At 37.7% G+C, this 26,033-nt stretch overlaps 1 protein-coding gene across 2 annotated transcripts in view; it reads left to right on the top strand.

The window, feature by feature from the left end:
- Positions 1–25,831, top strand: part of PTP4A2 (protein tyrosine phosphatase 4A2) — a 30,104-nt gene extending 4,273 nt beyond the window's left edge. The window contains exons 2-7 of one of the 2 annotated variants that reach the window (XM_045064105.1): positions 275–389; positions 11,682–12,386; positions 14,959–15,051; positions 19,775–19,905; positions 22,448–22,522; positions 23,347–25,831. In XM_045064105.1, the coding sequence (XP_044920040.1) occupies positions 12,291–12,386; positions 14,959–15,051; positions 19,775–19,905; positions 22,448–22,522; positions 23,347–23,455 (504 nt within the window). In that variant the 5' untranslated portion in view covers positions 275–389; positions 11,682–12,290 and the 3' untranslated portion in view covers positions 23,456–25,831. The remainder of the gene's footprint in view (positions 1–274; positions 390–11,681; positions 12,387–14,958; positions 15,052–19,774; positions 19,906–22,447; positions 22,523–23,346) is intronic. The other variant, XM_045064104.1, reaches the window with a different exon arrangement.
- Positions 25,832–26,033: the final 202 nt, after the last annotated feature.

Below are 26,033 nucleotides of genomic sequence, written 5' to 3'. Positions count from 1 at the left end.
ATTAAAATTTTTTTGGGAAGTGGTGATTTGAATCTGTTAATCTGGAACGTTAGAAGAGACTTTCATCCATTTTCATCTTTAGGGATATTATATGTGTAGAGGTGTCTGGTAGCTTTTTCTTTTGTTTTATTTTATTTTTGTTTTATTGATTGAACCACATTTTCTAGCTCCTTTGGCCACTGTCTTGGGACTTGCAGCCCTATAGAATTGCTTGGTGTAGAGCTCAAGTAGATATTACATGTTATTTTTTTTTTTTCCCTTCTTGGAGTTGTAGAGGTCTAGGCTAAACCAGAAACTGTCACTATTCTAGCACCTCTAAGAAAGAAGCTTCACAGCACTGCAGGCTCTGTCCACTTTCACAGTTACTCTGTGGAGTTACCAGAACCCAGGTGAGAAAATGACCCTTTTGCACTGCCTGTGTTAACGTTGTTTCCCCCGAACTATCTCTTCAATCAGCATAGACTGACAGGGTACAAAATCTTTCCTGAAGAAATGACTATGAGGAATAGACATATTATACCAATAGTTTTTATATGATTTGAATACATTTTTTTTTTTTTTTTTTTAATTAGAGAGTATGTGTGCACGAGTGGAGGAAGGAGCAAAAGGAGAGGGAGAAGCAGACTCCTGGCTTAGCAGGGAGCCTGATGCAGAGCTCAGTCCCAGGACCCCAGGATCATGACCTTAGCCTAAGGCAGACACCTAACTGACTGAGCCACCCAGGCACCCCAATACAAATGTTTTTTGTATGCCTGCACTGATTTCTTACCCATAGGTTCTGTGACACAGCATCCATTCCATTGTAAGTGGCCTAGAAACTAAATCTCATCATTTGAATATATATTTACATTGCACAACATTGCCTTTTTAAACTCTAGAGAATTTTAAGCTCTTCTGTGACCCTTTCTTTGCTAGTTGAGCCTGTTTTGAAAAAATATTTTGACGATTAGAATGGTCTTTACCTTTAGAGATATTTAATTCCTTTCATAGTATTTTTGGGTTGAAATTTCATTCTTCTCAGGAAATGTTAATTCTTTTGGCATAAAATGCACACATGATATATTTGCTTTAGCAGATCAGATAAATTGCTTTGTGTTTTTATTTCTGCAGTGGTCAAAAATGTTGGCTCTTAACTAATGTATCGTTTGACAGGAATTCAAATTCACAATCAGTCTGCTTTCTTGTAGTTGCCTTAGTTTTAGTTGCGATTTGAGCATAACTTTTTTTTTTGGCAGTCTTTTATAGGAGACATTCACTAGATTGTATCACCACAGTATCTGTAAATTGGATCTATCTACATATGTTGATATTTATTGTTTTTAGTAGCAAAACAAATTAATGTGTTTTCTACTTTCCATTATTGGTGAAAGTCTATCATGAGGGAACAGAGTGACTGGTTAGTGCAGAAGGATATGAGTCATCGGCAGGATTTGTCAGCAAATTGAGAAGGATGTGATAGAGAAACAATAGATTCTAAGTGACATTACTCTTCATTCCACATGTGTGGTTGCAAACAAGTTTCCTTTTGGTGATTGGTTTAAATTATTCCAGTAACAGTCTTTCTAGATGAGAAGCACTTAAAATTTAAGTCATAGACTATGTCCTGAATTGTTTTTCTAGTGAAATGAGATCTTCATTTGGAGGTTAGCAGCAAGTAGAATTTAGTTAAATTCGCATGTGTTTGCTAGAAAACAAATTCACCTATGAGGTAGGAGTTAGTAAGTTGAGAGTCTATTTTTGTGCAGCTTGTTAATTATGGAGCTGCTCAGTTGATCAGAAGATGCCCACCAAGGTGGCATATTTGTTTTCTATCTTTGAGCAAAGAATTGCTACCTGATTACTGTTCATACTTTTTAAATTCCTAAGAGTTTTTATTGCATTTGAATTGGTTTGAAATTCTCAGCATGGTCAAGGCCTCCTAGAGTTTTCTAACCAAAGACTCCTTTCCTTTCTCTATAAAAGTTCTACCTTTCCTCGTAGGTCCTAATTAATCCTACTCCATTCTACTCATATTTTTTGTCTTCAAAGTATATAGCATTATTATGAAATTTTAATGTCCTTCATTAAATATTTTTCACCCACATGGATTCTTTTAGTATCTTGATCCTGGATAGTGTTTGCATGGCATGCTCAAAGAGCTCCACAAATGCTAGCTGTAAGATTGGATGTGCCGCATTTTAGTATCATTCAGAGGTGACATATTGTCCTCCATCTCACTAAGCATTTGGAGGAAGAGTACAAGAAAGATTAAATTTTGCATTCTTTAAGTGGGAAGAGAATAAAGGCGAATTCATGTTGAACTAAGCTGGTGAGCAAAGAATAATTATCTCTTGACTTGGCATTATAGAGGTATTTCACCATTTCTACCATTTTAACTTCACTTTTGTGGGTTTTTTTTTCTTTTCTTTTTTTTTTTTTAATTAACATATAATGTATTATTTGCCCAAGGGGTACAGGTATGTGAATCATCAGGCTTACACTCTTCACAGCACTCACCATAGGACATACCTTTCCCAGTGTGTTTTAATGTAAAACAACTGCTCTCACTGTATGTGTTTTAAAGACTGTGAATGTTGTGTTTTATCAAAATAAATCGGACAGTTAGTGGGTAGACAGTGTATATATATATATTTTTTAGATTTTATTTATTTATTTGACAGATAGAGGTCACAAGTCGGCAGAGAGGCAGGGAGAGAGAGAGAGGAGGAAGCAGGCTCCCCGCTGAGCAGAGAGCCCGATGTGGGAACATGACCTGAGCTGAATTGAAGGCAGAGGCTTTAACCCACTGAGCCACCCAGGTGCCCCGAGACAGTATATATTTTAAAAGGCCACTAGCAGCTCCAAATAGAATGATTTGTGTTCTTGACTTGATGGCTGTGAAGTGCAATGTGATTTATAAAAAGTTTAGGAGAGGAAGTGAAGTGTAACTTAACCGGTTTTAGGGGAAACTTGGACCAAAATGCCCTAACAGCAAAAAAATTTCTGGGGCTCAAACAAAGAATTTATGCTGACAAGATGTAATTTGGAATGAGAGCTTCCTTCCCTCCTTGGTGGTGGTGAATATTTGAACAGGACCTTTAAATAATGCTCAATACACTTGACAAATTGGGGAAATGAAAGAGTTAAGCTGACCTATAAACTGCTCAGCTCCAAAACATGTATTTTAAATAATGCTAACAATAGCCTGGAAGTTCTTACTTTGCATGCTGCTCCTGTGCTGTAGGTTATTTTGAAAGGTGATTCAAATAACCTTTTCCCAAGTATCTATTTTGCAACCTCAGGGACAGCTGTTACAGTCATTCTAACTGTCCTGATATAGCTCAGAAAATATTTCAAAGTGGTGTTGACAGGTTGAATCCAGGTGTCCTTTTGGATTTTCTTTCCTTTCCTTTCCTTTTTTTTTTTTTTTAAAAGATATTATTTATTTATTTGACAGAGAGAGAGAGAGACAGTGAGAGAGGGAATACAAGCAGGGGAAGCGGGAGATGGAGAAGCTGACGTACTGGCCAGCAGGGAGCCTGAAGTGGGACTGGATCCCAAGATGCTGGGATCACAACCTGAGTGGGAGGCAGATGTTTAACGACTGAGCCACCCAGGCACCCCTTTCTTTTCTATTCTTTTCTTTCTTTTTTTCTGGATTTTCACTACTGAATTTGCTTTTTTACAATTGAATTTCAGAATCTCAAAAACATTTCTTTATTAATGCAATAATTGACTTAATGGTTCTGGGTTAATGTATATATAGTGATGTTGGAAACTAAATTAAAATGATTAAGACTTAAATTGTTCTCTGGGAAAATTACTTAGCCTTTTGAGGTTAAAAGAAGGATGGAAGAAAGGAAGAAAACAAATATTAGAATTTAATTATATGGGAATGTTGCTGAATATGAGATAGTTTTTAATCATGTAAAGGAGGTTACCACAGTTATTTAGGAAAATAATGTGCTTAAACTTTACAATAAAGAGGCTTAGGAATCTTAAAGTGCACATAAAGCAAAATCTTTAAGCATAAAGCCCACGAAGAGAGATAGCCATGATGTCTTTGCCTGGAAATGAAAAGAGTGAATGAATAGAATCAATTTAATACAGCTAAATGTTTAGCTTAATATTTTAAAAATTCACTTGAACTCAATAAGATTAATGCCCAATATTAGAATTGTGCTGGTAGGATTTTTAATGTTATTACTGGTATTCGAATAATTTTTTTTAGAAAAAGTGAAAATTAGCCATAGTCCTGTTACCTTCTTTTAAATTTTATTTATGGAAGGGAAATTTTATTTATAAGACTTTTGGTCAAGAAATTCAACTGGAGAATTGCTGATCTTTAGAGAAACAGTACAGAATTGAAAATAAATATTTTCGAGTGTGGCATGAAAATATTTAATGCAATTTTTGTCTTACAGTTATTTGTAGAGGTAGGAATTACTAGAAAATGACAAGTACTTCTAATCACTAGGGTACACACGAATTTGAAAACCACTCCCTTTTCATTTGAGTAGGAACTGGGCCCACAGGACTTATAACGGTCACTGTTCTCAGAAGCAGGTGCAATTGTTGGTTAATTGTTTTCCTTTCCTTTCTGAGTGGCAGGCCATGTATATCATGCTGGTTCTGAAATGTTACAGTATTTTCCCACAATCAAGGTCATAATTTCTTTTTATATAAGTGATTATTGATTTCTGTACTGGAACTTGATTCTCAAGTTCCCTCCTTAAATGAGGAAGTAGAAAAGTGGGAATAACCAAGAGAGTAACTATGAAACTTTTTTTTTTTTAGCAGTAAAGAAGCTATTTTTACCTTGTTCACAGATATTTTGGACTCTAATTTGTGTAGAATTTAATGATACCTCTATCCTTATCAGCTACCTGGAACTGTATAGTAGGGGAGGGGAATTAACATTAATTTAAATTGTCTAATAAATTCAAGGAGCCAGATGTATACAGTTTTAGTTTGATAAGTGGAACTACAGGGATGAACAAAAAGAGTAGAACTATTATTTCCACAGAACTCTGATAATTTGGGAGTAAGTTATGAAAGATGAGTAGCTTTCATTTTGAGACCAGTTAACTAGAAGATTAATTAGCAAAGTTAAGATCATTTTAATAAGTCTATAAGATACATTTTTTCCTCAAATGGTCAGAATGCAGTAGATACAGTAGTACTTTACAGATAAAATTCCCTTATACAGATAAATTCCCTATTTTTCTTCCTTGATAGTTGTGAGGATTTTATTCATCTGTTGTTTGAATAATTTCTGAATATTAAGTTAGGGTTCTTAGAATTACTCAGGGCCTTTAGTCTTTTCATAGACCCCATATCCAGTTTGTGGACAAATTTACCTTAAAGTCTATCTTTTTTTTTTTTTTTTTTAATTTGACAGAGAGAGGGGGAAGAGAGGGTTGTTCATAGAACACTCCAAGCATGGCCCCACCTCATAACCTTTGCAACAGCTAATCCCTTTGCCTAGAATGCTCCTTCAAATATCTGTTTGGCTCACACCCCCAGGTCTTGGATAAAATGTCACTTTTTTTCAGTGAGGCCTTTCCTGATAGCCTTATTTAAAATTAGAAGCCCTCTCCTTTCTGGCACTGCAGTTTCCCCTCCTTTGCATTTTTCTCCCTAACAGTGGCATATTTTATCTTTTTCTGCCTACTGAGAATTTTCTTTTACTGCTCTTACTGCACTTCAAAGAGTACTAGGATGCATAGTACGTGTCTAATAAATAACTTGAATTATTAATAAATTCTTAATTAGCCAAATTGTAAGGAAGATGTTTTAACTCTTCACGAGAGTGAATTCTTTACTCTTGATAGGTTATTCATACTTATTTAAGAGAAGTGCAGGTGTCTTTGTTGAAGTGAGGTGAATTTGTTTTAGGAAAAACTTGTTGCAAGGTTTTAGCTGTATATGCAGTATAATGCTTTCATGTTGCCTGTTTCTACAAACCAAGCTGACTCAAATTTGCATGACTTCCTGTAGAATTTCTGGTAAGAAAAATAACAGTAAATGTATGATTACTTGTTTTTCCAGACCTTTGCTTTGAGATTTTTTTCTTAGATCTAGACTTCTTTATTGTGTATTTATATTATAATGTACTGTTTTAATTTGGTGACTCCTGGCATAACCCATCAAATTAGAGAGTTTATTTTATCATTTACTTTAACTCGGAAATAGAGAATTTTTCAGTGGAAAACTTGATGTGAGTGGATTGACAGAATTTTTAAAAGGATGCTTAATAAGTTTGTGTTGCCCTCAAATTCTCTGTATTTATAGTTGAACTTAGAATTACAGTTGCCAAAGAAGAACCTGAATTTTACTCAGTAATTTAATGTCTTTAACAAAGAAGAAAACTGTCTGGAATTGTGTAGGAACAGGCCTGCCTGGGACTAAGAGTGACTAGCTCTCTCAAGGCTCTTTATAATCCTGTGGTTATAGCACTTTTGAGAACATGGTTAAATTGTAAATCGTTGTAGGGTGCTTTATCACCCTGGAATAAAAAGAAAAAGGTAATACATGTCCATGGGAAAAGTAAAATATTTCAGAAGCGATGCATAATGATAAAGTAAATCATGCTTCTGGCCTCCATCTCCGGTCCCCTTCATCCTGACAACCAGTTACCTCTTTGTAACTTTCCAGATAGTTGATGGGTATGAAAGCTATACATTACTCACAAATATTTCTCTATATACTGTTCATACCATCATGTGCTCTTTGCAGTTATTAGAGTCTCTTAGCCATCTTTCCATATTTCTTACAGATCTGTTTGATTCTTTTTAACATCAGCATAATGTTCCATTTTAAGAATCATGATTAAATGATGGTATTATATTATTTCATGCATTTGATTCTCATTTCATTTAGATGTTAGCACTAGAGTATTGACATAGGATATTTAAATTCTGACATACCTCTCTTCAAAGTTTAAAGTAGTCTCTGTTGTGTTATTGACTTAGTCTTACTGGTAGTACATTGTCTTAGTTTAGTTGGCCTCTTGCTCACTTGCTCTTCCAGCTTCCCCTTTCTTCATCTATTTCCTCTTTCTCCTTCCTTCTTCTCCTTAATTTAAATGGATTTCTCTGTCATAGACCATTCCTTCTAATGCTGCAGTGAAGTTATCTTCTTTGGTTAAAAATGCAACTATTGTATAGGAAATGGGAATGTCCCAGATTCAACATTTTAAAAGTTAGGTTCTATAAAAGATAAAATTACTTAATGTCAGAGAGATGGGTTTAGAAGAAAATTTTCCTATAAGATGTGTAGATGCTGAGTTTATGCTAAACTTTAGGGCTTTGTAATTTTTAGTACCTTCCAGCTGTGGTGGGTTATGGGTTTTTTTTTTACAGACTGCTTTGTATTCTTATGTCTCTTACGCGATTAACATTAGTTCATCTGAATAGACAGGTGCAAGAGCATTTAACTGTTGATGTGTAGTTGAACTCTTGGGGCTGGGAGATGGAACAGAAGCTTGTTTTTTTTTTTTTTTTTTTTAAAGATTTTATTTTTATTTGTCAGAGAGAGAGACGGAGAGAGTGAGCATAGGCAGACAGAGTGGTAGGCAGAGACAGAGGGAGAAGCAGGCTCCCTGCCGAGCAAGGAGCCCGATGTGGGACTCGATCCCAGGACGCTGGGATCATGACCTGAGCCGAAGGCAGCGGCTTAACCAACTGAGCCACCCAGGTGCCCCCAGAAGCTTGTTTTTATCATACATCTTTTAACATTAATAGGACATACTGTTTGATTTGGTGGAAATTCCTTTGCTGGGGATTTTGTTATTTTTGTTAAGAATTGAAAAATTGTTATTTTTTTAAAGAATTGAAGTTTGTTAAGAATTGAAAATCTAATAATGAATTATCCTTATCCTTGGAAGTGGTACTTCCAAAAGGAATAAGATGGGATAAAACTTGCTCTGTTTGCTAAGTGGACAAACACTGGAGACTAGCTAGAAAACTTAATGCTAGAGCTGTAACCTTTCAAAACTGGCCATCACTACAAAGCTGGTCTTTCAGTGCCTTTATTCAGCTGACACACATATTAGCTGCGATAACATCATTAAACCAAAGGGATTCAAACAGGTTAGAATTTCCTTGTATTTTGCTTTTCACTGCATGCAAACCATTGTTCTTTGAGTGGTTACTTTAATAATCTTTTCTCCCCTTATTTAAGGTCACAGAGTTGCAGTTCAACATCCAAGCAAATATTTGAAGAAAAGTTAGAGTTACATGAAAAAGATTATGACCTGAAAAATATGTGGATACCTCCATAGTCAAAATTGAAGGAAAAATTAATTGAGTTAGGAGACCTGGGTTCCTGTCTTTGATCTGCTACTAATTAGTGATGTGGTCTTAGTTAAGTCATTTTAACCTCTCTTGCTCCCAAACATCATTTTGTTTTTCTGTTTTCTTTTCTTTCTTTCTTTCTTTTTTTTTTTTTTAATTTTATTTATTTATTTGACAGAGATCACAAGTAGGCAGAGAGGCAGGCAGAGAGAGAGAGAGGAGGAAGCAGGCTCCCTGCTAAGCAGAGAGCCCGATGTGGGGCTCGATCCCAGGACCCTGGGATCATGACCTGAGCTGAAGGCAGAGGCTTTAACCCACTGAGCCACCCAGGTGCTCCTCTTTTTTTTTTTTTAAAAGGTCAGAGTCATTGTTCTAAGTTTCTCCTAGCTTTACAATTCCTTGACTGTACAAGGAGTACTCTATCAAATGTGTAATCTAAGGTTCCTGTTTTGGGATTACAGTTAGGAAAGTGGTGGTATATATTTTTATTTTTCTTAGTTTGAGTATTAGAAGATTCATGATTTTACTGTAGTGTATAATTTCTGCTGAGGTATTGAAGTTCCTAGAATGCCGCTTTGAATTTCTAATTTCTTGCATATCTTTCGTATTTTAGGAACATTTGAGTTTTGTGCTTGTGTCCATGATAATATTGTTACAAGTATGTAACTTTAAAAATACAGTGTTATAAGAATATCATAAAAAGACTTGTGGATAGAATAGGCTTGAAAGTTTGTAGGCCTTGGTTTTTTCTTACAATTTCCTTTTTTTTTTTTAAAGATTATTTATTTATTTGACAGAGATCACAAGTAGGCAGAGAGGCAGGCAGAGAGAGGCGGGGGTGGGGGGAGGGAGCAGGCTCCCTGCTGAGCAGAGAGCCGGATGATGCAGGGCTTGATCCCAGAACCCTGAGATCATGACTTGAGCCAAAGGCAGAGGCTCCTGAGCCACCCAGGCACCCCTTTTCCTAAAATTCTTAATTGTATTTTCGTTTCCTCCTGAAATGGTTCTGTGGTACTTACCTTTCATGTCTTTTTCTATCTGGTCACAGTCATCTTTTCAGAGACTACTAAATAAGCACTTATTGGTGGGTTAGAGAAGACACAAGGGAAAGAACTTAGACGTTGTCCCTATTTCCAGAGCTATCTGTTTATTTATTTATGAAGATTTACTTATTTATGTAATCTCTACACCCAACATGGGGCTCAAACTCATGACCAGAATCAAGAGTTGCTTGCTGTACCGACTGAGCCAGCCAGGGTGCCCTCAGAGCAACTTATGATTTTGTTGATTCTCTGACTGAGATAACTATACAGATTACTGTGTTTCAGTACAGCAGGCCCAAAATAATATAAAAAATTCTGCCACTTTTCTTTCTCACCTTGTTTTTGGTATGGGGAGGAGAATGCTGTGTTGAATCGATGACCTTTAGGTGCTTTTGTACTCTTGAGATAGTGATGTGATGTGAGAAATAGTAAAAAGGTAAACTGGACTAGGAGTGCCTGGGTGACTCAGTCAGTTGAGTGTCCGATGCTAGATTTCTGCTCATGTCATGATCTCAGGGTCGTGAGATAGATCCCTACATCAGGCTGTGTGTTGGGCTTCAAGCTTTCTTGAGATTGTTTTACTCTCTCTTTCAGGGGGAAAAAAAAAAGGTAAACTGGACTAGAAATGAGAGAATGGGATTTATGCATTAGTTGAGGCAGTAGGCATTACTGTACATTAGAATAAAAACCCTTTGATTAACAGAAGATATTCACCTTAGAAAAGTCACTTCTCTTTCTTCATCCCTTATAGGTAGTAACAACTACTTAGAGTTGTAAGGAAAATAAATTTTTTTTCAAAAGCACTTTATGGACTGGTGTTATAATTGGGGGGCCAGTGCATATCCTTTGGATAGAAAGAATTAAATCCTCAAAGTGGAATTTTGGTAAATACCCTTTATCCTTTTACCAGATGTATCTTTTCTTTTTCTTAAGATTTTATTTATTTACTTGACAGAGGGAGAGCAGCAGAGGGAGAGGGAGAAGCAGGCTCCCCGATGAGCAGGGAGCCCGACATAGTGCTTAATCCCAGAACCTGGGATCATGACCTGAGTCAGAGGCAGTTAACCACAGAACCACCCAGGTGCCCCTATAGATAGATGTATGTTATTTTAAGCAAAGTGTCTGTGTAAAGGACTGAACCATCAAAGCAGAAGAATGCAATCATTGTGAGCTTTATGAAGAGTCTATGGAGGGGGACGCCTGGGTGGCTCAGTTGGTTAAGCAGCTGCCTTCGGCTCAGGTCATGATCCCAGTGTCCTGGGATCGAGTCCCACATCGGGCTCCTTGCTCCACGGGGAGCCTGCTTCTCCCTCTGACTCTGCCTTCCACTCTGTCTGCCTGTGCTCGCTTTCGCTCGCGCTCTATCTCTGACAAATAAATAAATAAAATCTTTAAAAAAAAAAAAAAAAGAGTCTATGGAGGGAAGCTTTCTTTAAGGATCTTTTAATAACTTTTTTTTTTTTTAAGATTTTATTTATTTATCTGACAGGGAGAGAGAGTTCACAAGTAGGCAGAGAGGCAGGCAGAGAGAGAGAGAGGGGTAGCAGGCTCCCCACTGAGCAGAGAGCCCGATGCGGGGCTCGATCCCAGGACCCCGAGATCATGACCTGAGCTGAAGTCAGAGTCTTAAGCCACTGAGCCACCCAGGCGCCCCAATAATAACTCTTTTTTTTTTTAATTTAACTTTTTTTTAGAAGATTTTATTTATGTATTTGACAGGGAGACAGAGAGGGAACACAAGCGGCCTGGGTCGGGGGGGAGTGGGAGAGGGAGAAACAGGCTTCCTGCTGAGCATGCAGCCCAGTGCAAGGCTTGATCCCAGCACACTGTGATCATGACCCAAGCCTAAGGCAGACACTTAACAACTGAGCCACCCAGGCAACCCTAATAACTCTTTTAAATGAGCTTGAAAGAGGTGCCTGGGTGGCTCAGTGGGTTAAAACCTCTGCCTTCAGCTCAGGTCGTGGTCTCAGGGTTCTGGGATTGAGCCCCACTTCGGGCTCTCTGCTAGGTGGGGAGCCTGCTTCCCCCTCTCTCTCTGCCTACTTGTGATCTCTGTCAAGTAAAAATAAAATAAATGAACTTGAAAATAAGGTCACTTAAAAATGACTTGAGTTACAAATATTCTTACGAATACAGAAATTTTGTTGAACCCTCTTTTGAAAAAGAAATCATACTTTTGAATTTCTGACTTTTAAAATTCTTGGTATACCTTTTTAACATTGTCTTTGTAGATGACAGTAATTAAGAATTGGTGGCATTTCAGATGTCTTTGGATTCATAGAGAACGTATTCTTGACTGTGAATATGTTTACTGTGCTGTCAGTCTCCAGTTCATTTTACTTATGCTTTTCTCCTCTAGGTTTTTCGTTGGGATATACGTTGCACATTTATGGCGATTCTGAGCGTGAGGGCAGACTTCTGCCAGGCTCAGCACAGCGTTTTCGCTGACAAGTGAGCTTGGGGGTTCTATGTGCCATAATTAACCTTGCCTTGAAGACTCTGGACACCAAGACTGGCCTCAGAAATAGTTGGCTTTTTTTTTTTTTTTTTTTATTACAAGCATATTTCTTTTAATGACTCCAGTAAAATTAAGCATCAAGTAAACAAAAGTGGAAAGCAACCTACACTTTTAACTTGTCTCACTAGTGCCTAAATGTAGTAAAGGCTACTTAAGTTTTGTATGTAGTTGGATTTTTTTGGAGTCTGAAGGTATCCATCTGCAGACATTGAGGCCCAAGTTGAATTTGGATTCAAGTGGATTCTAAATACTTCTGCTTACCTTGAAGAGAGAAGCTTCTTAAAGAATAAACAAGTTGAATAGAGCAAACACTGATCGATAGTAGGCATTTTAGTGGTCTTTTTTAATGTTTTCTGCTGTGAAACATTTCAAGATTTATTGATTTTTTTTTTTTTGGTCATTTCCCCCATCACACCCATACACGCACGCTCACACTTTTTATTTGCCATAATGAACCGTCCAGCCCCTGTGGAGATCTCCTATGAGAACATGCGTTTTCTGATAACTCACAACCCTACCAATGCTACCCTCAACAAATTCACAGAGGTAAGACTGCAGTTTGGTCTACTTTTTGGGTTGATTGATCGGTACAGTTATAAATGAACAGCATTTTGAAGGCATCTCTTAACCCAAGGCTGTTTATTTCTTTGTTTGGAATATGGATCATCCTCCTACTAATCTTTGTTTGAATTGGGTTGAATTAACTATAACAGGTTTTTAAAAGAACATTTATGGAATTTGGGGAGACTTTAGAAATTATCTAGTTTTTCAATATCCTTTCTACATAGCAGTTCATCATATTTTTAATAATAAAAATAATTAACATTTATTGAACACTTAGTATGTATCCAACATTACAATAAGCAGTTTTGTGCATTATATCATTTACTACTCAAAATAGCCCTATGAGGTATAGGTACTGTTACTGTCTTCATCCTCTAGATGAGGAAACTGAGTTTCAGAGCAATATGGTAATTTAGTAATTTACCTCAAGGTATACAGCCTACGGTAGAACTGTGTCTGACTCAGAAACCCATGTCTGCCTCAAATATTCTAGCCTCTTTTGATGAAAACGTACTCCAGAACTACTTAGCAATAGTAACCATCATATACACGGATTAGAACCTTACAGGGAGGAAAGGTATTTTAGATAACATTTTTATGTCAGATCCTTCATTTTCTCTGCTATATTTATGGAGTAGTCTTAGCTGAATGAACTCCTAGGGATCCTAAATCCACCCCTCTCATGTTACAGATGGCACAGTAGTTCAGAAGAGGTTTTGACTTGCTTAAGGACACAAATACTTACTATAAAAATTTCTGTTACAACCTTTCAGTGAATGGCCACTGTGGAGTTCATTTTAGTAGGATTTTATCTGTACTTTGAAATGTTTTAAAATTACTGACTCCATGTAATACTAACAACTTTTCCTGTGTCTGTTTTAGAAGGCCTTTCTGTGAGAATTAAATTCCTTTAGCAATTAAAATAACTTTACTCTTTAGATAACAAAATGATAGATGGACACTTTTTTTCTTTTTCTTTTCTTTTTTTTTTTTTTAAAGATTTTATTTATTTATTTGTCAGAGAGAGTGAGCACAGGGAGACAGAGTGGCAGGCAGAGGTAGAGGGAGAAGCAGGCTCCCTGCTGAGCAGAGAGCCCGATGCGGGACTCGATCCCAGGACGCTGGGATCATGACCTGAGCCGAAGGCAGCCACGTAACCAACTGAGCCACCCAGGCATCCCTAGATGGACGCTTCTTTTAGGATAGCATTGTTCCTGCTCATTTATACTTAATTCCCAGAGCTTCTTAACTTTGTGTACACAGTGTACAAGTTGATTCCAGGCCTGTATGCCCTTAGGTTGTTCAGTCACCTTTAAGCCTCGTTGAATTATGTGATACTATTTTCAGCCTATGGATTCCTTGGCCATAGACTCCAGAAGTGGCAGAGGCCACTGTCCTTTAACTATAAAAAGATGTTAGTGGCCCACTGAAAATAGGTGGTCACTGGATTAGGCATGCAGTAGGAAAATTTTTAAAGGAACAAGGCTGCTGCTTTTTTTTTTTTAAGATTATTTATTTATTTATTTGACACAGGGAGAGAGATCACAAGTAGGCAGAGAGGCAGGCAGAGGCAGAGGGAGAAGCAGGCTCCCTGCTGAGCAGAGAGCCCAATGTGATGCAGGCTCCATCTCAGGACCCTGGGATCCTGACCTGAGCTGAAGGTGGAGGCTTAACCCACTGAGCCCCCAAGCGTCCCAAGCAGCAAGGCTTCTGGCTTTGATGGTATATATGTAGGCTTCGTAATATGATACCACTTTTAAATCTTAATTTCAAAATTACCTCTGTTTTTTCATTTTATTAATTTTTTAAAAGATTTTGTTTTTAAATTAAACATTTTTTTTGAAGATTTTATTTATTTGACACAGGGAGAGAGACAGTGAGAGAGGGAGAGAGGGAATACATATATATATATATATATATATATATATATATATATATATATTTTTATTTATTTGACAGAGAGAGCGCGATCACAAGTAGGCAGAGAGGCAGGTAGAGAGAGAGGGGAAGCAGGCTCCCCATTGAGCAGAGAGCCTGATGCAGGGCTTCGTCCCAGGACCCCGATATCACAACCCGAGACAGGTGCCCCAGGATCACACTATGTTTTAAAAAATCTTCCCCCATCCTTTTTAGTATTATTTTTATAGCTGTCACAGTATCCTGTATGAATGTGCCATATTATGTTACCCTGTTTTTGGACTATTCATCTTTCCATCTTTTTACCATTCCAAACAGCCCATGTTGAACACACTGGTACCAAAATATTTGGGTATATCTTTAATTACTTTGTTAGTATAAATTCTCAGAAGTAGAATTTCTAGGTCAAAGTGTATTGTGCTTTTATAGTTTTTGTGATGTTACCAAATTGTCCCTTTATAAAGGTGATTGTGTTGATGCTTCCAGTAAGAGCCTGAGTGTGTTCATTCTATATGTTGCCACAATGAGAATGATTTTTATCTTTGTCTAAAAATGATGTCTCATTGCTTCAGTTTATTTTTAAAGCTTTGGTTGCAGATTCTAAAAGTATGATACCTTGTATTTGTCTTCTTTAAAGGAACTTAAGAAGTATGGAGTGACAACTTTGGTTCGAGTTTGTGATGCTACATACGATAAGGCTCCAGTTGAAAAAGAAGGAATCCACGTTCTAGTGAGTGTGTAGTGTTTTCATCTTTCACTACAAACAAGTAGTACCTTTTTAAACTTAACTATGTTTAAAATCAGGCTCTCAGAAGTATGCTTTTTTTTTTTCTTTAAAGATTTTATTCATCCATTTGACAGAGAGAAATCACAAGTATTCGGAGAGGCAGGCAGAGAGAGAGAGAGAGGGAAGCAGGCTCCCTACTGAGCAGAGAGCCCGATGCGGGACTCGATCCCAGGACCCTGAGATCATGACCTGAGCCGAAGGCAGCGGCTTAACCCACTGAGCCACCCAGGTGCCCCAGTAGTATGCTTTTTAAGCTTATAGGAGATACGGTGTTGAAAACAGTCTTTAAAAGGTTTTTGAATTGGCAGTTTTGTTCATTTGTGCCCTTAAAGTCTATGTATGTGGAGTATTTTCAACAATGAAAAGCAAAATTGAGTGTACACTTATTTTAAGAAAATGGAAATTTGCATTTTGTTTTCTCTAGGATATTATTGCAATATTTAGCTTTTGTATCTAGGCTACTGGTTTGAATCTAACTAATTTCCATCAGAAATTTTTAAGTCACATGGAAATACAGTTGGCTCTTGAATGTGAGGTTAGGGGCCCGACCAATAGCATTATATAGCAAAATACATTAACATGTATTTTGTATGTTACATGTATTATGTGCTATATTCTTACGATAAAGTTAGCTAGAGAGAAGAAAATTTTATTAAGAAAAAATAAGAGAAAATACATTTATAGTACTATACTGTGTTTATTAGAAAAAAATCTGCCTGTAAATGGACCCACACAGTTCAAACCTGTGTTGTTTGAGGACCAGCTGTATTCTTTCTGACTTTGCAAACACTAATTCGTTACTTACTGTTTTGTGGATAAACCGATAGGGGACAGAAAAGCCTAGAGAAGAGGTTAAGATGGGAGAGGGCATCTTGCTTCTGACACTTTGTGGTAGGTTTCTAAGAAGGTTTTCTGTGATTAGGTTTCTTTTATTTTCAGTTTGAACATGAAGCGATTGGAATTATTTTAAATTCCTCCTTAGTCTCTAAGTACACTATTTCTTTTATTGGAAACAGGAGCCTCAGATTAGGTAAAATTTTGTACCTTCTTGCCTATAAATAGTTGCTTGAAGCTCAAGAGCATGTAATGAAATGACCTTGTAGTCTTAGGTGTTTTAGTAGGGTTCTTTGATTTAATTGTGGGAAGACAGTATTGTAGGAAGAGAATAAGAGAATTAGAGAGTTTTAAGGTAGTTGGTTAGGAAGAAAGTAATAAAGAAGATAGTGGTAGGAGGTTATGTTCTTTTTTTTTGGAAAGGTCTGTAGTCTCTATGCATTGGTCAGTAGTTGGGAAGGCAGTTCATGCAAAGAAAATAAATGTCCTGTTGGTAAGGCAGTTGTCTTATATCTGATCCATAAAGTTTCCTTACCTCCATTTGGTGAAACACAAAAACTAAATAGCCAAGCATTATGTTTTTAAAAAATGTATTTTAATAGAATGCCATGGTAATGATTTGCTTGTATTCCCATTTCTTTTTTTTTTTTTTTAAAGATTTTATTTATTTATTTGACAGAGAGAAATCACAAGTAGGCAGAGAGGCAGGCAGAGAGAGAGAGAGGAGGAAGCAGGCTCCCTGCTGAGCAGAGAGCCGATGCGGGACTCGATCCCAGGACCCTGAGATCATGACCTGAGCCGAAGGCAGCGGCTTAACCACTGAGCCACCCAGGCGCCCCTGTATTCCCATTTCTAAAGGACTTTAAGGTGCCCTGGCTGGAAGTCATTGGGGATAGGTATAAACATGTATAAAATGTAATCTTGTGTTTAAAGATATAAAAACAAAATTTTAACTTCTGAAACTAGGTTGACTATGAGTTCTTTTTCCTATATTGTGAGTATGTTCTCCAGTGGGCAGATGAGAAATCAGTTTGTTTTGACAGATGGCATGGATGAGAAAATGAACTGTGGGTTGACTATAGTTTGTTTGAATCAGTAATGTTGGTAAACACTTCTTTGAAGTAGAAGTGAACTAAAGAACTTGAACTAGGATGTTGAAGATAATGGCGAGTCTGGGATTTATTCTGTGCATTTAAATTGACACTTTTGACACTTTGGTTTAAATAGCTGTGATCAGATAAAATTAAAAATCTAACATTTAGAATTAAGCTTGGAATTTCTTTCCTTTTTCCAGAGGGTTTTTTTTTTTTTTTTAAGATTTTATTTATTTATTTGACAGACAGAGATCACAAGTAGGCAGAGAGGCAGGCAGAGAGAGAGGAAGCAGGCTCCCTGCTGAGCAGAGAGCCCTAGGCGGGGCTCGATTCTAGGACCACGGGATCATGACTTGAGCAGAAGACAGGTTTTAACCCACTGAGCCACCCAGGTGCCCCCTTTATCCAGAGATTTTAAGTGGATTGTTAATCTACTTTTTCTAGGTGAAGAAAGTTTAGAATATTTTGTGGTTTTATTTATTTATTTATTTTAGAGAAAGAGAGAGAGTGTGAGTGGGGGGAGGGACAAAGGGAGAGAAAGAATCTCAGGCAGACTCCATTCTGAAACCAAGTCAGATGCTCAACTGACTGAGCCACCAGGTGCCCCTGGAATACTTTATAAGAGGATATCCCCCAAATTAGACCTTTAAAGTCTTTTAACTAATGTTCTTGCAAATCAGAGGCATATTGGGAAAGACTAATGGCGATTTCAGTTATGTGAGTTTGAAGTTCAGACAGTTCTAAATAATTATTTTAATGATTTTTTTATAGAAACTGCTTAATATGAACAAGTGAAGCATATTTCACATTATTGTTACTTAACTGGGTGCATTTTAGGTAGTATTAGAGGAAATAAGCTCATATTGTAAGGCACTTGCTTACTGGTTTTACTGCTATTTACAGTTAAACTTAGTGACATTTATAATGATAACACTGACAGCCCTTTAATTATGGGATGTAATTGACAAATCAAACATAATGTGTTGTCACGGCTAATGGGCTACATGAAGTGTTCTAGCGGTGCCCGTAATGAGTGCAGAATCAATTTAGTGCTTTGTCACTTTTTTTTTTCTTTTTCTTTCTCTAGCATCTTAGAGTATCCTTATCCAGCCTCATTAGAGTAATCTTATGTTTTAAAAAAAATTCCCAGTGTTTTTGCATATCTGTTCTTGAAGCTGGATGGGAGTAGGGGAATGCAAAATGTGAATTCTCTTCCCTTCTTTCCTTAAAGCTGATTTATGTTGGTTTCTTGGGCCCTTTTTCTAGGTAGAAAGGAAGATAAACCCTGCCTAGATGCTCATGGGGTTGGTCTTAATTAAAAAACAACCCAAGGGGTGTCTGGCTGGCTCAGTCAGTGGAGCATGCAACTCTTAATCTTGGAGTCGTGAGTTTCAGCCCCACCTTGGGGGTAGAGGTGACTTAAAAACACACACATAAACAAATTGATGAATGTAAAAAGAAAAAGGGATACTTGGAAAAAAGGTCTCCATTTGCTCAGGAGCTTATCCTGTGGCACTGTGCTTGTTAAATGGGATATGTATAATTTAGGCAGAGCTTCAAAAATATTTAGTACTTGGCTATTTATTTATTTATTTTTAAAGATTTTATTTGTTAGAGAGTGTGCATAAGTATGGGGAGGGGCAGAGGGAGAGGGAGAAGTAGACTCTTCGCCAAACAGGAAGCCAGATACATAGGCCCCTGGGATCATGATCAAGTCGTAAGCAGATGCTTAACTGAGCCGCCGAGGTGCCTCCCTACCCCATTTTTAAAATATATAAGCACAAAGATGGTAGTATATTTCTGTTATGATATGCTAACTACTGGAGATTTCTTATGAAAGAGCCTTTCTCTAAAGAAAAGGCATCAGAGCTTAGAGCTCTTTGGGGATAATCCTCAAAATATTTGTAGAGATCAATGAGATACTACTTGGTATACTTCTGTGCCAGAGTGGACTTTTAAATTATATTGACAGGTGTTGTATTCTCTCATACTTTGCCTAGGCCTTAATAACAGTCTCCATTATGTCTAATTATTGCTTTATTCAAATAAAAATATTTGAAGAACACTAGTTTTTTTTAACCACTCTGATAAGAATTTCTATAAGATAAAATTAGATGCTTACAGTGCTGACATGTCATCTAGAAGGTTAAGTTACTTGGCAACTTTTGATCTTAGAACAACAATTTTGATCTTAGAAAAAAACTTCAGTAGTGATCAGAATTGTGTTATTAAGAATAGGTATGTATTGGGTCACCTGGGTGGCTCAGTCGATTGTCTGCCTTCAGCTGAGGTCATGATCTCAGGGTCCTGGGATCAAGCCCTGTGTTGGGCTCCCTAGTTCAGCAGGGAGTCTGCTTCTCCCTCTACCCTTCCCCCTGCTTGTATACTCTCTCTCTCTCTCTCTCAAATAAATAAATAAAATCTTTAAAAAAAAATGGAATAGGTATGTGGGGGCAACTGGATGGCTCATTCGGTTGGGTCCAACTCTTGATTTTGGCTCAGGTCATGATCTCAGGGTTATGAGATTGAGCCCTGTATTGGGCTCTGTGCTGTGCATGGAGCCTGCTTAAGATTCTCTCCCCCACCCCCTGCACCCACATCCCCTTAAAAAAAACAAAACCAGGTGTATAAAGTATAGTTAGTTCAGTTTGATCCACCCTATTTCTGTGCAGCTGTTCTGCATTAGATACTATGCTGCAAAAAATAACAGTGTAATATAAAAGATCTTTTCTTTCCAGGATTGGCCGTTTGATGATGGAGCGCCACCCCCTAATCAGATAGTAGATGATTGGCTAAACCTGTTAAAAACCAAATTTCGTGAAGAGCCAGGTTGCTGTGTTGCAGTGCATTGTGTTGCAGGATTGGGAAGGTAAGCTCTTACCTTTGTCTCAGAGTTCATTATCAAAAATTTCACTTTGGTAGAAGTTTTGTATTTATTACACCAAATACGTAATTACCTGAAGGAAAAGGAAATGAGAGCAGAAGCTGGTTTAATGGTTTCTTTTTTTTTTTTTTTTAAGATTTTATTTATTTGACAGAGATCACAAGTAGAGAGAGGTAGGCAGAGAGTGGGGGGGGGGGCAGGCTCCCTGCTGAGCAGAGAGCCCAATGCGGGGCTCAATCCCAGGGCCCTGGGATCATGACCTGAGCTGAAGGCAGAGGCTTTAACCCACTGAGCCACCCAGGCGCCCCTGGTTTAATGGTTTCTTAAGGCAGCTTTTTGTGTTTCGTGGGTTGTCTGCTTCTGACTTAGTGGATGATGGCTCAGAGATTGTTTTGAAACTGATTTAATGTAATTATCTTATATTTGAGCTAAAAATCGGTCTTAATTCAGTATGAGTTTTTTTCCTCATTATTTCACATTCTAAAAGGCTTTGAAAATGGGTCTTTGAAATGGGCAACAAAATGGAAATAATTTTAGATTCCGAAGAATCTATATGTGGTTAATTTTGGATTGAGATGAATGGGAAGTTAATAGGTGCAGAGCAGATGGCTGAACTTTAAACTTCTGAAAGGAGATGTACGGAGAACGAAAATTAACTTTGATTTTAAAACCTTTTTCCTTGAGCATTGCATGGAATGGTGTTGCAACATTCTCATCAACAGCAGATTAAATGCCAATTTATCATGTGCACTTTGACTCAGAACATTAGTGCAGGCTGCTCTTGCCTCAAGGTGGTGGTGACTCAGATTATTAGTCCTGCTCAGCCCTTTGTTTGCCCTTTTCCTTTTTTTGCAGTTTAGTGTGGTACAGTTTCTTCTTCAGGGTCAGAAGTTCCAGTCCTTACTCTGAAGGGTGAAGGTAGTGTTCTAACTTGACTTGGGCAGTTTTATAACTGGTAGCTATCCTACAGGTAGCCCAGAGTTGGTACCATGTAGTGGACATTTTGAAACATCATTTCCCTTGCTAGATTTTTGTCTGTGTGTGTATTACTATTATTTTATTGTTAAGGAATCTGCTTCTGTGACTATCCTGAAACTCAGACTGGGTGTTAACAGTGATGAGTCCTGGAGGTAACTACACTTTACCTGGACTTTATGGTTATAACCACTGTCTTCTCTCTCTACCTCAGCTGTAAACCCAGACTCATAAGGCTTCAATCCTTGCCTTCCTGTTCCTGAAAGATGCCAGATCCAACTATGTTGGAGACTTTTTCAGAGGAGAAGACAGCTTTGTCTTCCCAGAAGACAAACCCTCTACTTTGCTTTATGAAGCAGATAGCATCCCCAAACCACAGATAGGTTGAGACCTGCTCAGGCCTCAGTGTCCCTTGTTAGATGTTAAGAAAACTAAGCCCACGTACTTACAAAGAGATCTGTTCTTTTTTTTTTTTTTTTTTTTTTTTTTTATTTAGTTATTTATTTGACAGATAGAGATCACAAGTAGACAGAGAGGCAGGCAGAGAGAGAGGAAGGGAAGCAGGCTCCCGGCTGAGCAGAGAGCCCAACGCGGGGCTCCATCCCAGGACCCTGGGATCACGACCCGAGCCGAAGGCAGAGGCTCTAACCCACTGAGCCACCCAGGCGCCCCAAAGAGATCTGTTCTTAATGACCAATTCTCTAACATCTTACTAGCTCCAGAAAGGATTTTGTTGAAGAACTCTAGCAACTTTTTAGCATTTGATGAGGAAAAGATATTAAAATGGGTTTGTAATGAATTTCTGAGACACTCAATATAGACGACACATTTGGTCTTTTTTTTTTTTTTTTTTTTTTTACCGTGATGTTGGTTAAAGACTAATGAAGAATTTTTGATGACATAAAATGTGAAAATTTGAGATAATAACGTGATGTTTTAAAGAATAAAGATTTTGTTTAGAAAGAGTGCATGCCTGCAGGGGAGCAGGGAGGAGCAGAGGGTTAGGGAGAGAGAATCTGAAGCAGGCTTCACAGCCAGTATGGAGCCCCCCACAGGGCTTGATCTCACGATGCTGAGATCATGACATGAGCCAAAATCAAGAGTCCAGCACTTAACCTTCTGAGCCATTCAGGCGCCCCAAGAGTAAAGATCTCTTAATGAAGATACAGAATTTAGTGCTTTACTAGAAGTGGATGACACCATAGAAACTCTCCTTTACTGTATAGGGAAACCAGATATTTAGTATAAGGGAAAAAAGGAAAGCTCAAGCTTTGCATTATTTTGGTAATATGTAATTCTGGATTTTAAAAAAAGTCTTTCAGTTTGCCTGGGTGGCTCATTCGGGTAGGCATCTGCCTTCAGCTCAGGTCATGGTTCACAAGTCCCGGGATTGAGCCCCGCATCAGACTCCCTGCTCATTGAAGAGTCTGTTTCTCCCTCTTCTCCCTTAACCCCTCTCAAGCTTCTCTCAAATAAATACATCTTTAAAAAAAAAAAAATTCCTTTAATTCCAAAGACTTTTGGATATTTACAGATGGGTTTCTCTCTGTAGGGCACCTGTGCTGGTTGCACTTGCTTTGATTGAATGTGGAATGAAGTATGAAGACGCAGTTCAGTTTATAAGACAGTGAGTATAAAGTTTTATGTTCAGAAACACATAAAGCAAGACCATACAAGAAGAAGGAATTATGGAAAGTACCCTTTGTAGTATGGAATAATTTGTTGGCTTAAAAGATTGTTTGATTGAAGAAATCAAAAGGAACAAGTGGTAGAGAGACTTGTAATAGTACTGTTGGTTCCCAGATTTAAAGATTTTCTAATTTAGGTGGCAAATTTGGACACTGTAGGATATGTCCAGTATAGGACTTGAATATCTAGGAATCTTTAAAATGAATAGCTAGGTAGTAGTCTTAAGTGATCTAGTGACTTTGAATGGATGTCTAAAATACCTTCCAAATGTACCTAGGACCAAGAGGCAAGGAAGAGAATCTATAAAGAAGCAGTTAATCACTTAGGACTCTTAGTGACCTGTTCAGGCACAAAATCAGGATGATATTGCCCAAACAGAATCTTGGCATCGGTCTGGACTAATGGGCCATGTTATTTTATTGTCCATAATTCTTTAGCAGTCACTATCTTGTCCTTCCTCTTTCAACCTTTTCTTTTAAAAAAAAAAAGGAAAGAAAGACTGTCATAAGAGGGCATAAAATGTATGGTAGCAGCTCTAGGAAGGTGACATATTTCAAGGAATGCCATCTGGGTCTGCTGCTGCTTCATACACTGCTTGCTCACTCATCAGCCCTTCCTCTGAAGAAGTGATAAGGTATAGGAAATATGCCCCTTTTTAGCTGTGTGGAGTTAGAAAGGCCTTAGGCCATAAATAATGCATTTCAGGGAGTCAGACAGCTCTTTTTTTTAACATGATCAAGTTTGTCATTCTTGTATTTTCAGAAAAAGAAGGGGAGCATTCAATTCCAAACAGCTGCTTTACCTGGAGAAATACCGACCTAAGATGCGATTGCGCGTCCGAGACACCAATGGGCACTGCTGTGTTCAGTAGAAAGAAGTGTAAACAAAGGCTGACTTGATTGTACATTTAGAGGGAACTCTTGGTACCTGGAAATGTGAATCTGGAATCTTAACTGTGTCACCAAAGTAGTGATGGATTCAATACTCCTCAACCACTTTCTTAATGATTGGAAAAAAGCAAACAAAAAAGAAATCCCTCTATAACATGAATAAAATGTTTAAGAAAAGAAAAAGAGAAAGAAAAAAGGGATTAATTCAGTGAAGGATGATTTTGCTCCTAATTGTTGGAGTTTGAATTTCTGCCAGGATTGAATTATATCAAAATCTCCTGTCTTTTTTAACTTTTCAAAATAGGTCTCTAAGGAAAACCAGCAGAACATTAGCCTGTGCAGAACCATCTGTTTGGGGAGCACACTTTTCCATTATGCTTGGCACATAGATCTCCCTAATGTGGGATTTCTCTTTCTTTCTTTCTTTCTTTTGTTTGGTGGTGGTGGGTGTATATTTTCCCACTCTTCTCTTCTTTCCCCATCCCTCTTTTTTCCCCTAATACATGTTATAGATGGAATAGGAGAAGCCCTTGTTGCTGTAGATGTGTGTGCAGTCTGGCAGCCTTAAGCCCACCTGGGCACTTTTAGAAAAAACAAAACAAAAAAAGAAAAAAAGAAAAAAAAAAACACCAAAAAAAAAAAAAAAAAGCAGTGGCATATATATTATATGATCCAGATGGTTTGTAGTCTTTCCTGATGATGGGGTGTTCATGTTAGTTTCTTTTCTTGAAAACCCTATTCAACATTAGGCAAAGTAGCCAAGAGCCTTTCGTTTTGGTTTTTATTTCGGTAAATTAGTGGGGAAATAGCATTTTAAGAATAGTCTTTCTTCTCAAAGAACTTGGCTGAGAGTCGAATTTTTCTCTTTTCCAACCAATGAAGCTAAGTGGGTATCCCAGAAACTTCTGTTTTCTGAAGGGGAGCACTCCAGGCCATCACTAAAGATGTGTCCAGGCAGAGAGTTAGCACACCTTCTACACTTTCTAGAATTGTGGGTTTGTAGCATTACTCTGATTTTCTGTTAATGATCTCAGAGAATGCTGGTAGTTTAAAATTTTTATTTAGGACTTACTTGTACTATGAATTTTCAGGAACAGTAAAAGGAATAACAGCAAAGATAGGATATTTTGGACTTGAGAAATGCCTGGGATGTGTACTCTCCAAACCACCCCCTATATGTACAGTTCAGTTTAACCACTGATTGCCTTGTTATTTTCTTACTAGGTTCTTTTTGGGATTAAAAAACAAAATGCTGGTTTAAAACCAGCAATGCCTAGTGAGTGTGTGTCCACAGGCCATACAGGGTAGAAGAGAGACAGAAAGCAACCCAATGAGTAGTGAAGAGATTGTTGCTAATGAAATGGTGTACTGTCATTTTCACGGATTCTTTGCCAGGTTCAATGTGCTGATCTAGAGAAGCTGTCTTCTCCTTTGCAGAAGGCAGTAATGACCGGGCTGGATTGACCAAGCAAGTTGAAGTTCACCATCCAGGGCTCTTGCACTCGTCATCTAAATATTACTTAGTAATGCTCTGCTTCTAAGGATTTGTATAAAGGCTTAGGGTCATCTTATCTTGCTGGAATTTGCTATGCAGAGCCACAAACTTCCCGTTTTTTTTTAGGATCAGCTAGGCCAGTAGGAATGGACTGGGACCTTGTCTCACACTGATGATACCTCAGATGTTGGCTGGCTATGTGAACTGCCTATTTCCTATGCCGGAGTTGTTTTGATTTTTAACTAAATGAATATCTGTAGATTCTCTCCTCTCCCATCCCAGAAAATAAAACAAAATAATGCTTTTTGAAACTTTTTAGAATTTTAAAGTGAAAAATGATGGTACTCTCCAAAATTCTTTGTTTTAGAACCTGACAATAGATTCCTTTACATAGGTTCAAGATCAAAATAGCATCCCTCTAAACTCAGACTGTCTATTGACTTCAAGGGTTTTGATCAATACAGTAACAAACTTTTTCCCTTTAACATGCTCTGATTTTTGTTTGTGGGGAGTGTGTGTGTGTATGTGTGTGTATATGTGTGTGCAGTGTCCAGCAGTATCAGTGCCTGCCTGAGATAGGAAAATTACATTCCTGGTTCTGTATGAGAAGGGTGTATAAAGCGACAAGAAACATTATCCCTCATTTTGTTTTAAATTACATACTAATGTTAATTGTTCTCAGAACTGGATTTTCTTCCTCAAAATTAAAAGTTTTTTTTTCTTTTGGATTTAATGAAGTATTGCTAGCTGAAGCCAGTTTGACATGGTGAGAGAGATGTCAGACTGATGAAAGGTATGCAGCCTGATTTAAAACCAAACCCCGAACCCTTTTAAAGAACAATAAAACTTATTTTACATGCTGTTTGTCTGTGTATCGTTCTCCACCTCATGTTGAATTTCATTTATGTCTCCTTAGAAAATTTGGTATTCTCAAGTCCTGTTCTGTTAATTACTGCAAGGAGGTGAAATAATTAGAGGTTGGGAAGTTCAAAGATTTCATGCCGCCCAGGTATTCAATAAGGGTAAACTTAACTGGAGTTGGGATACTTCTGGTACATTTTGTG

The sequence above is a fragment of the Mustela putorius genome, unplaced genomic scaffold (assembly GCF_011764305.1).
Source record: "Mustela putorius furo isolate JIRA1106 unplaced genomic scaffold, ASM1176430v1.1 tig00003853_pilon_pilon_pilon, whole genome shotgun sequence".
Taxonomy (NCBI): Eukaryota; Metazoa; Chordata; class Mammalia; order Carnivora; family Mustelidae; genus Mustela; species Mustela putorius.
Note: the sequence above shows the minus strand (reverse complement) of the source record. Positions and strands in the feature narration are given on the sequence as shown.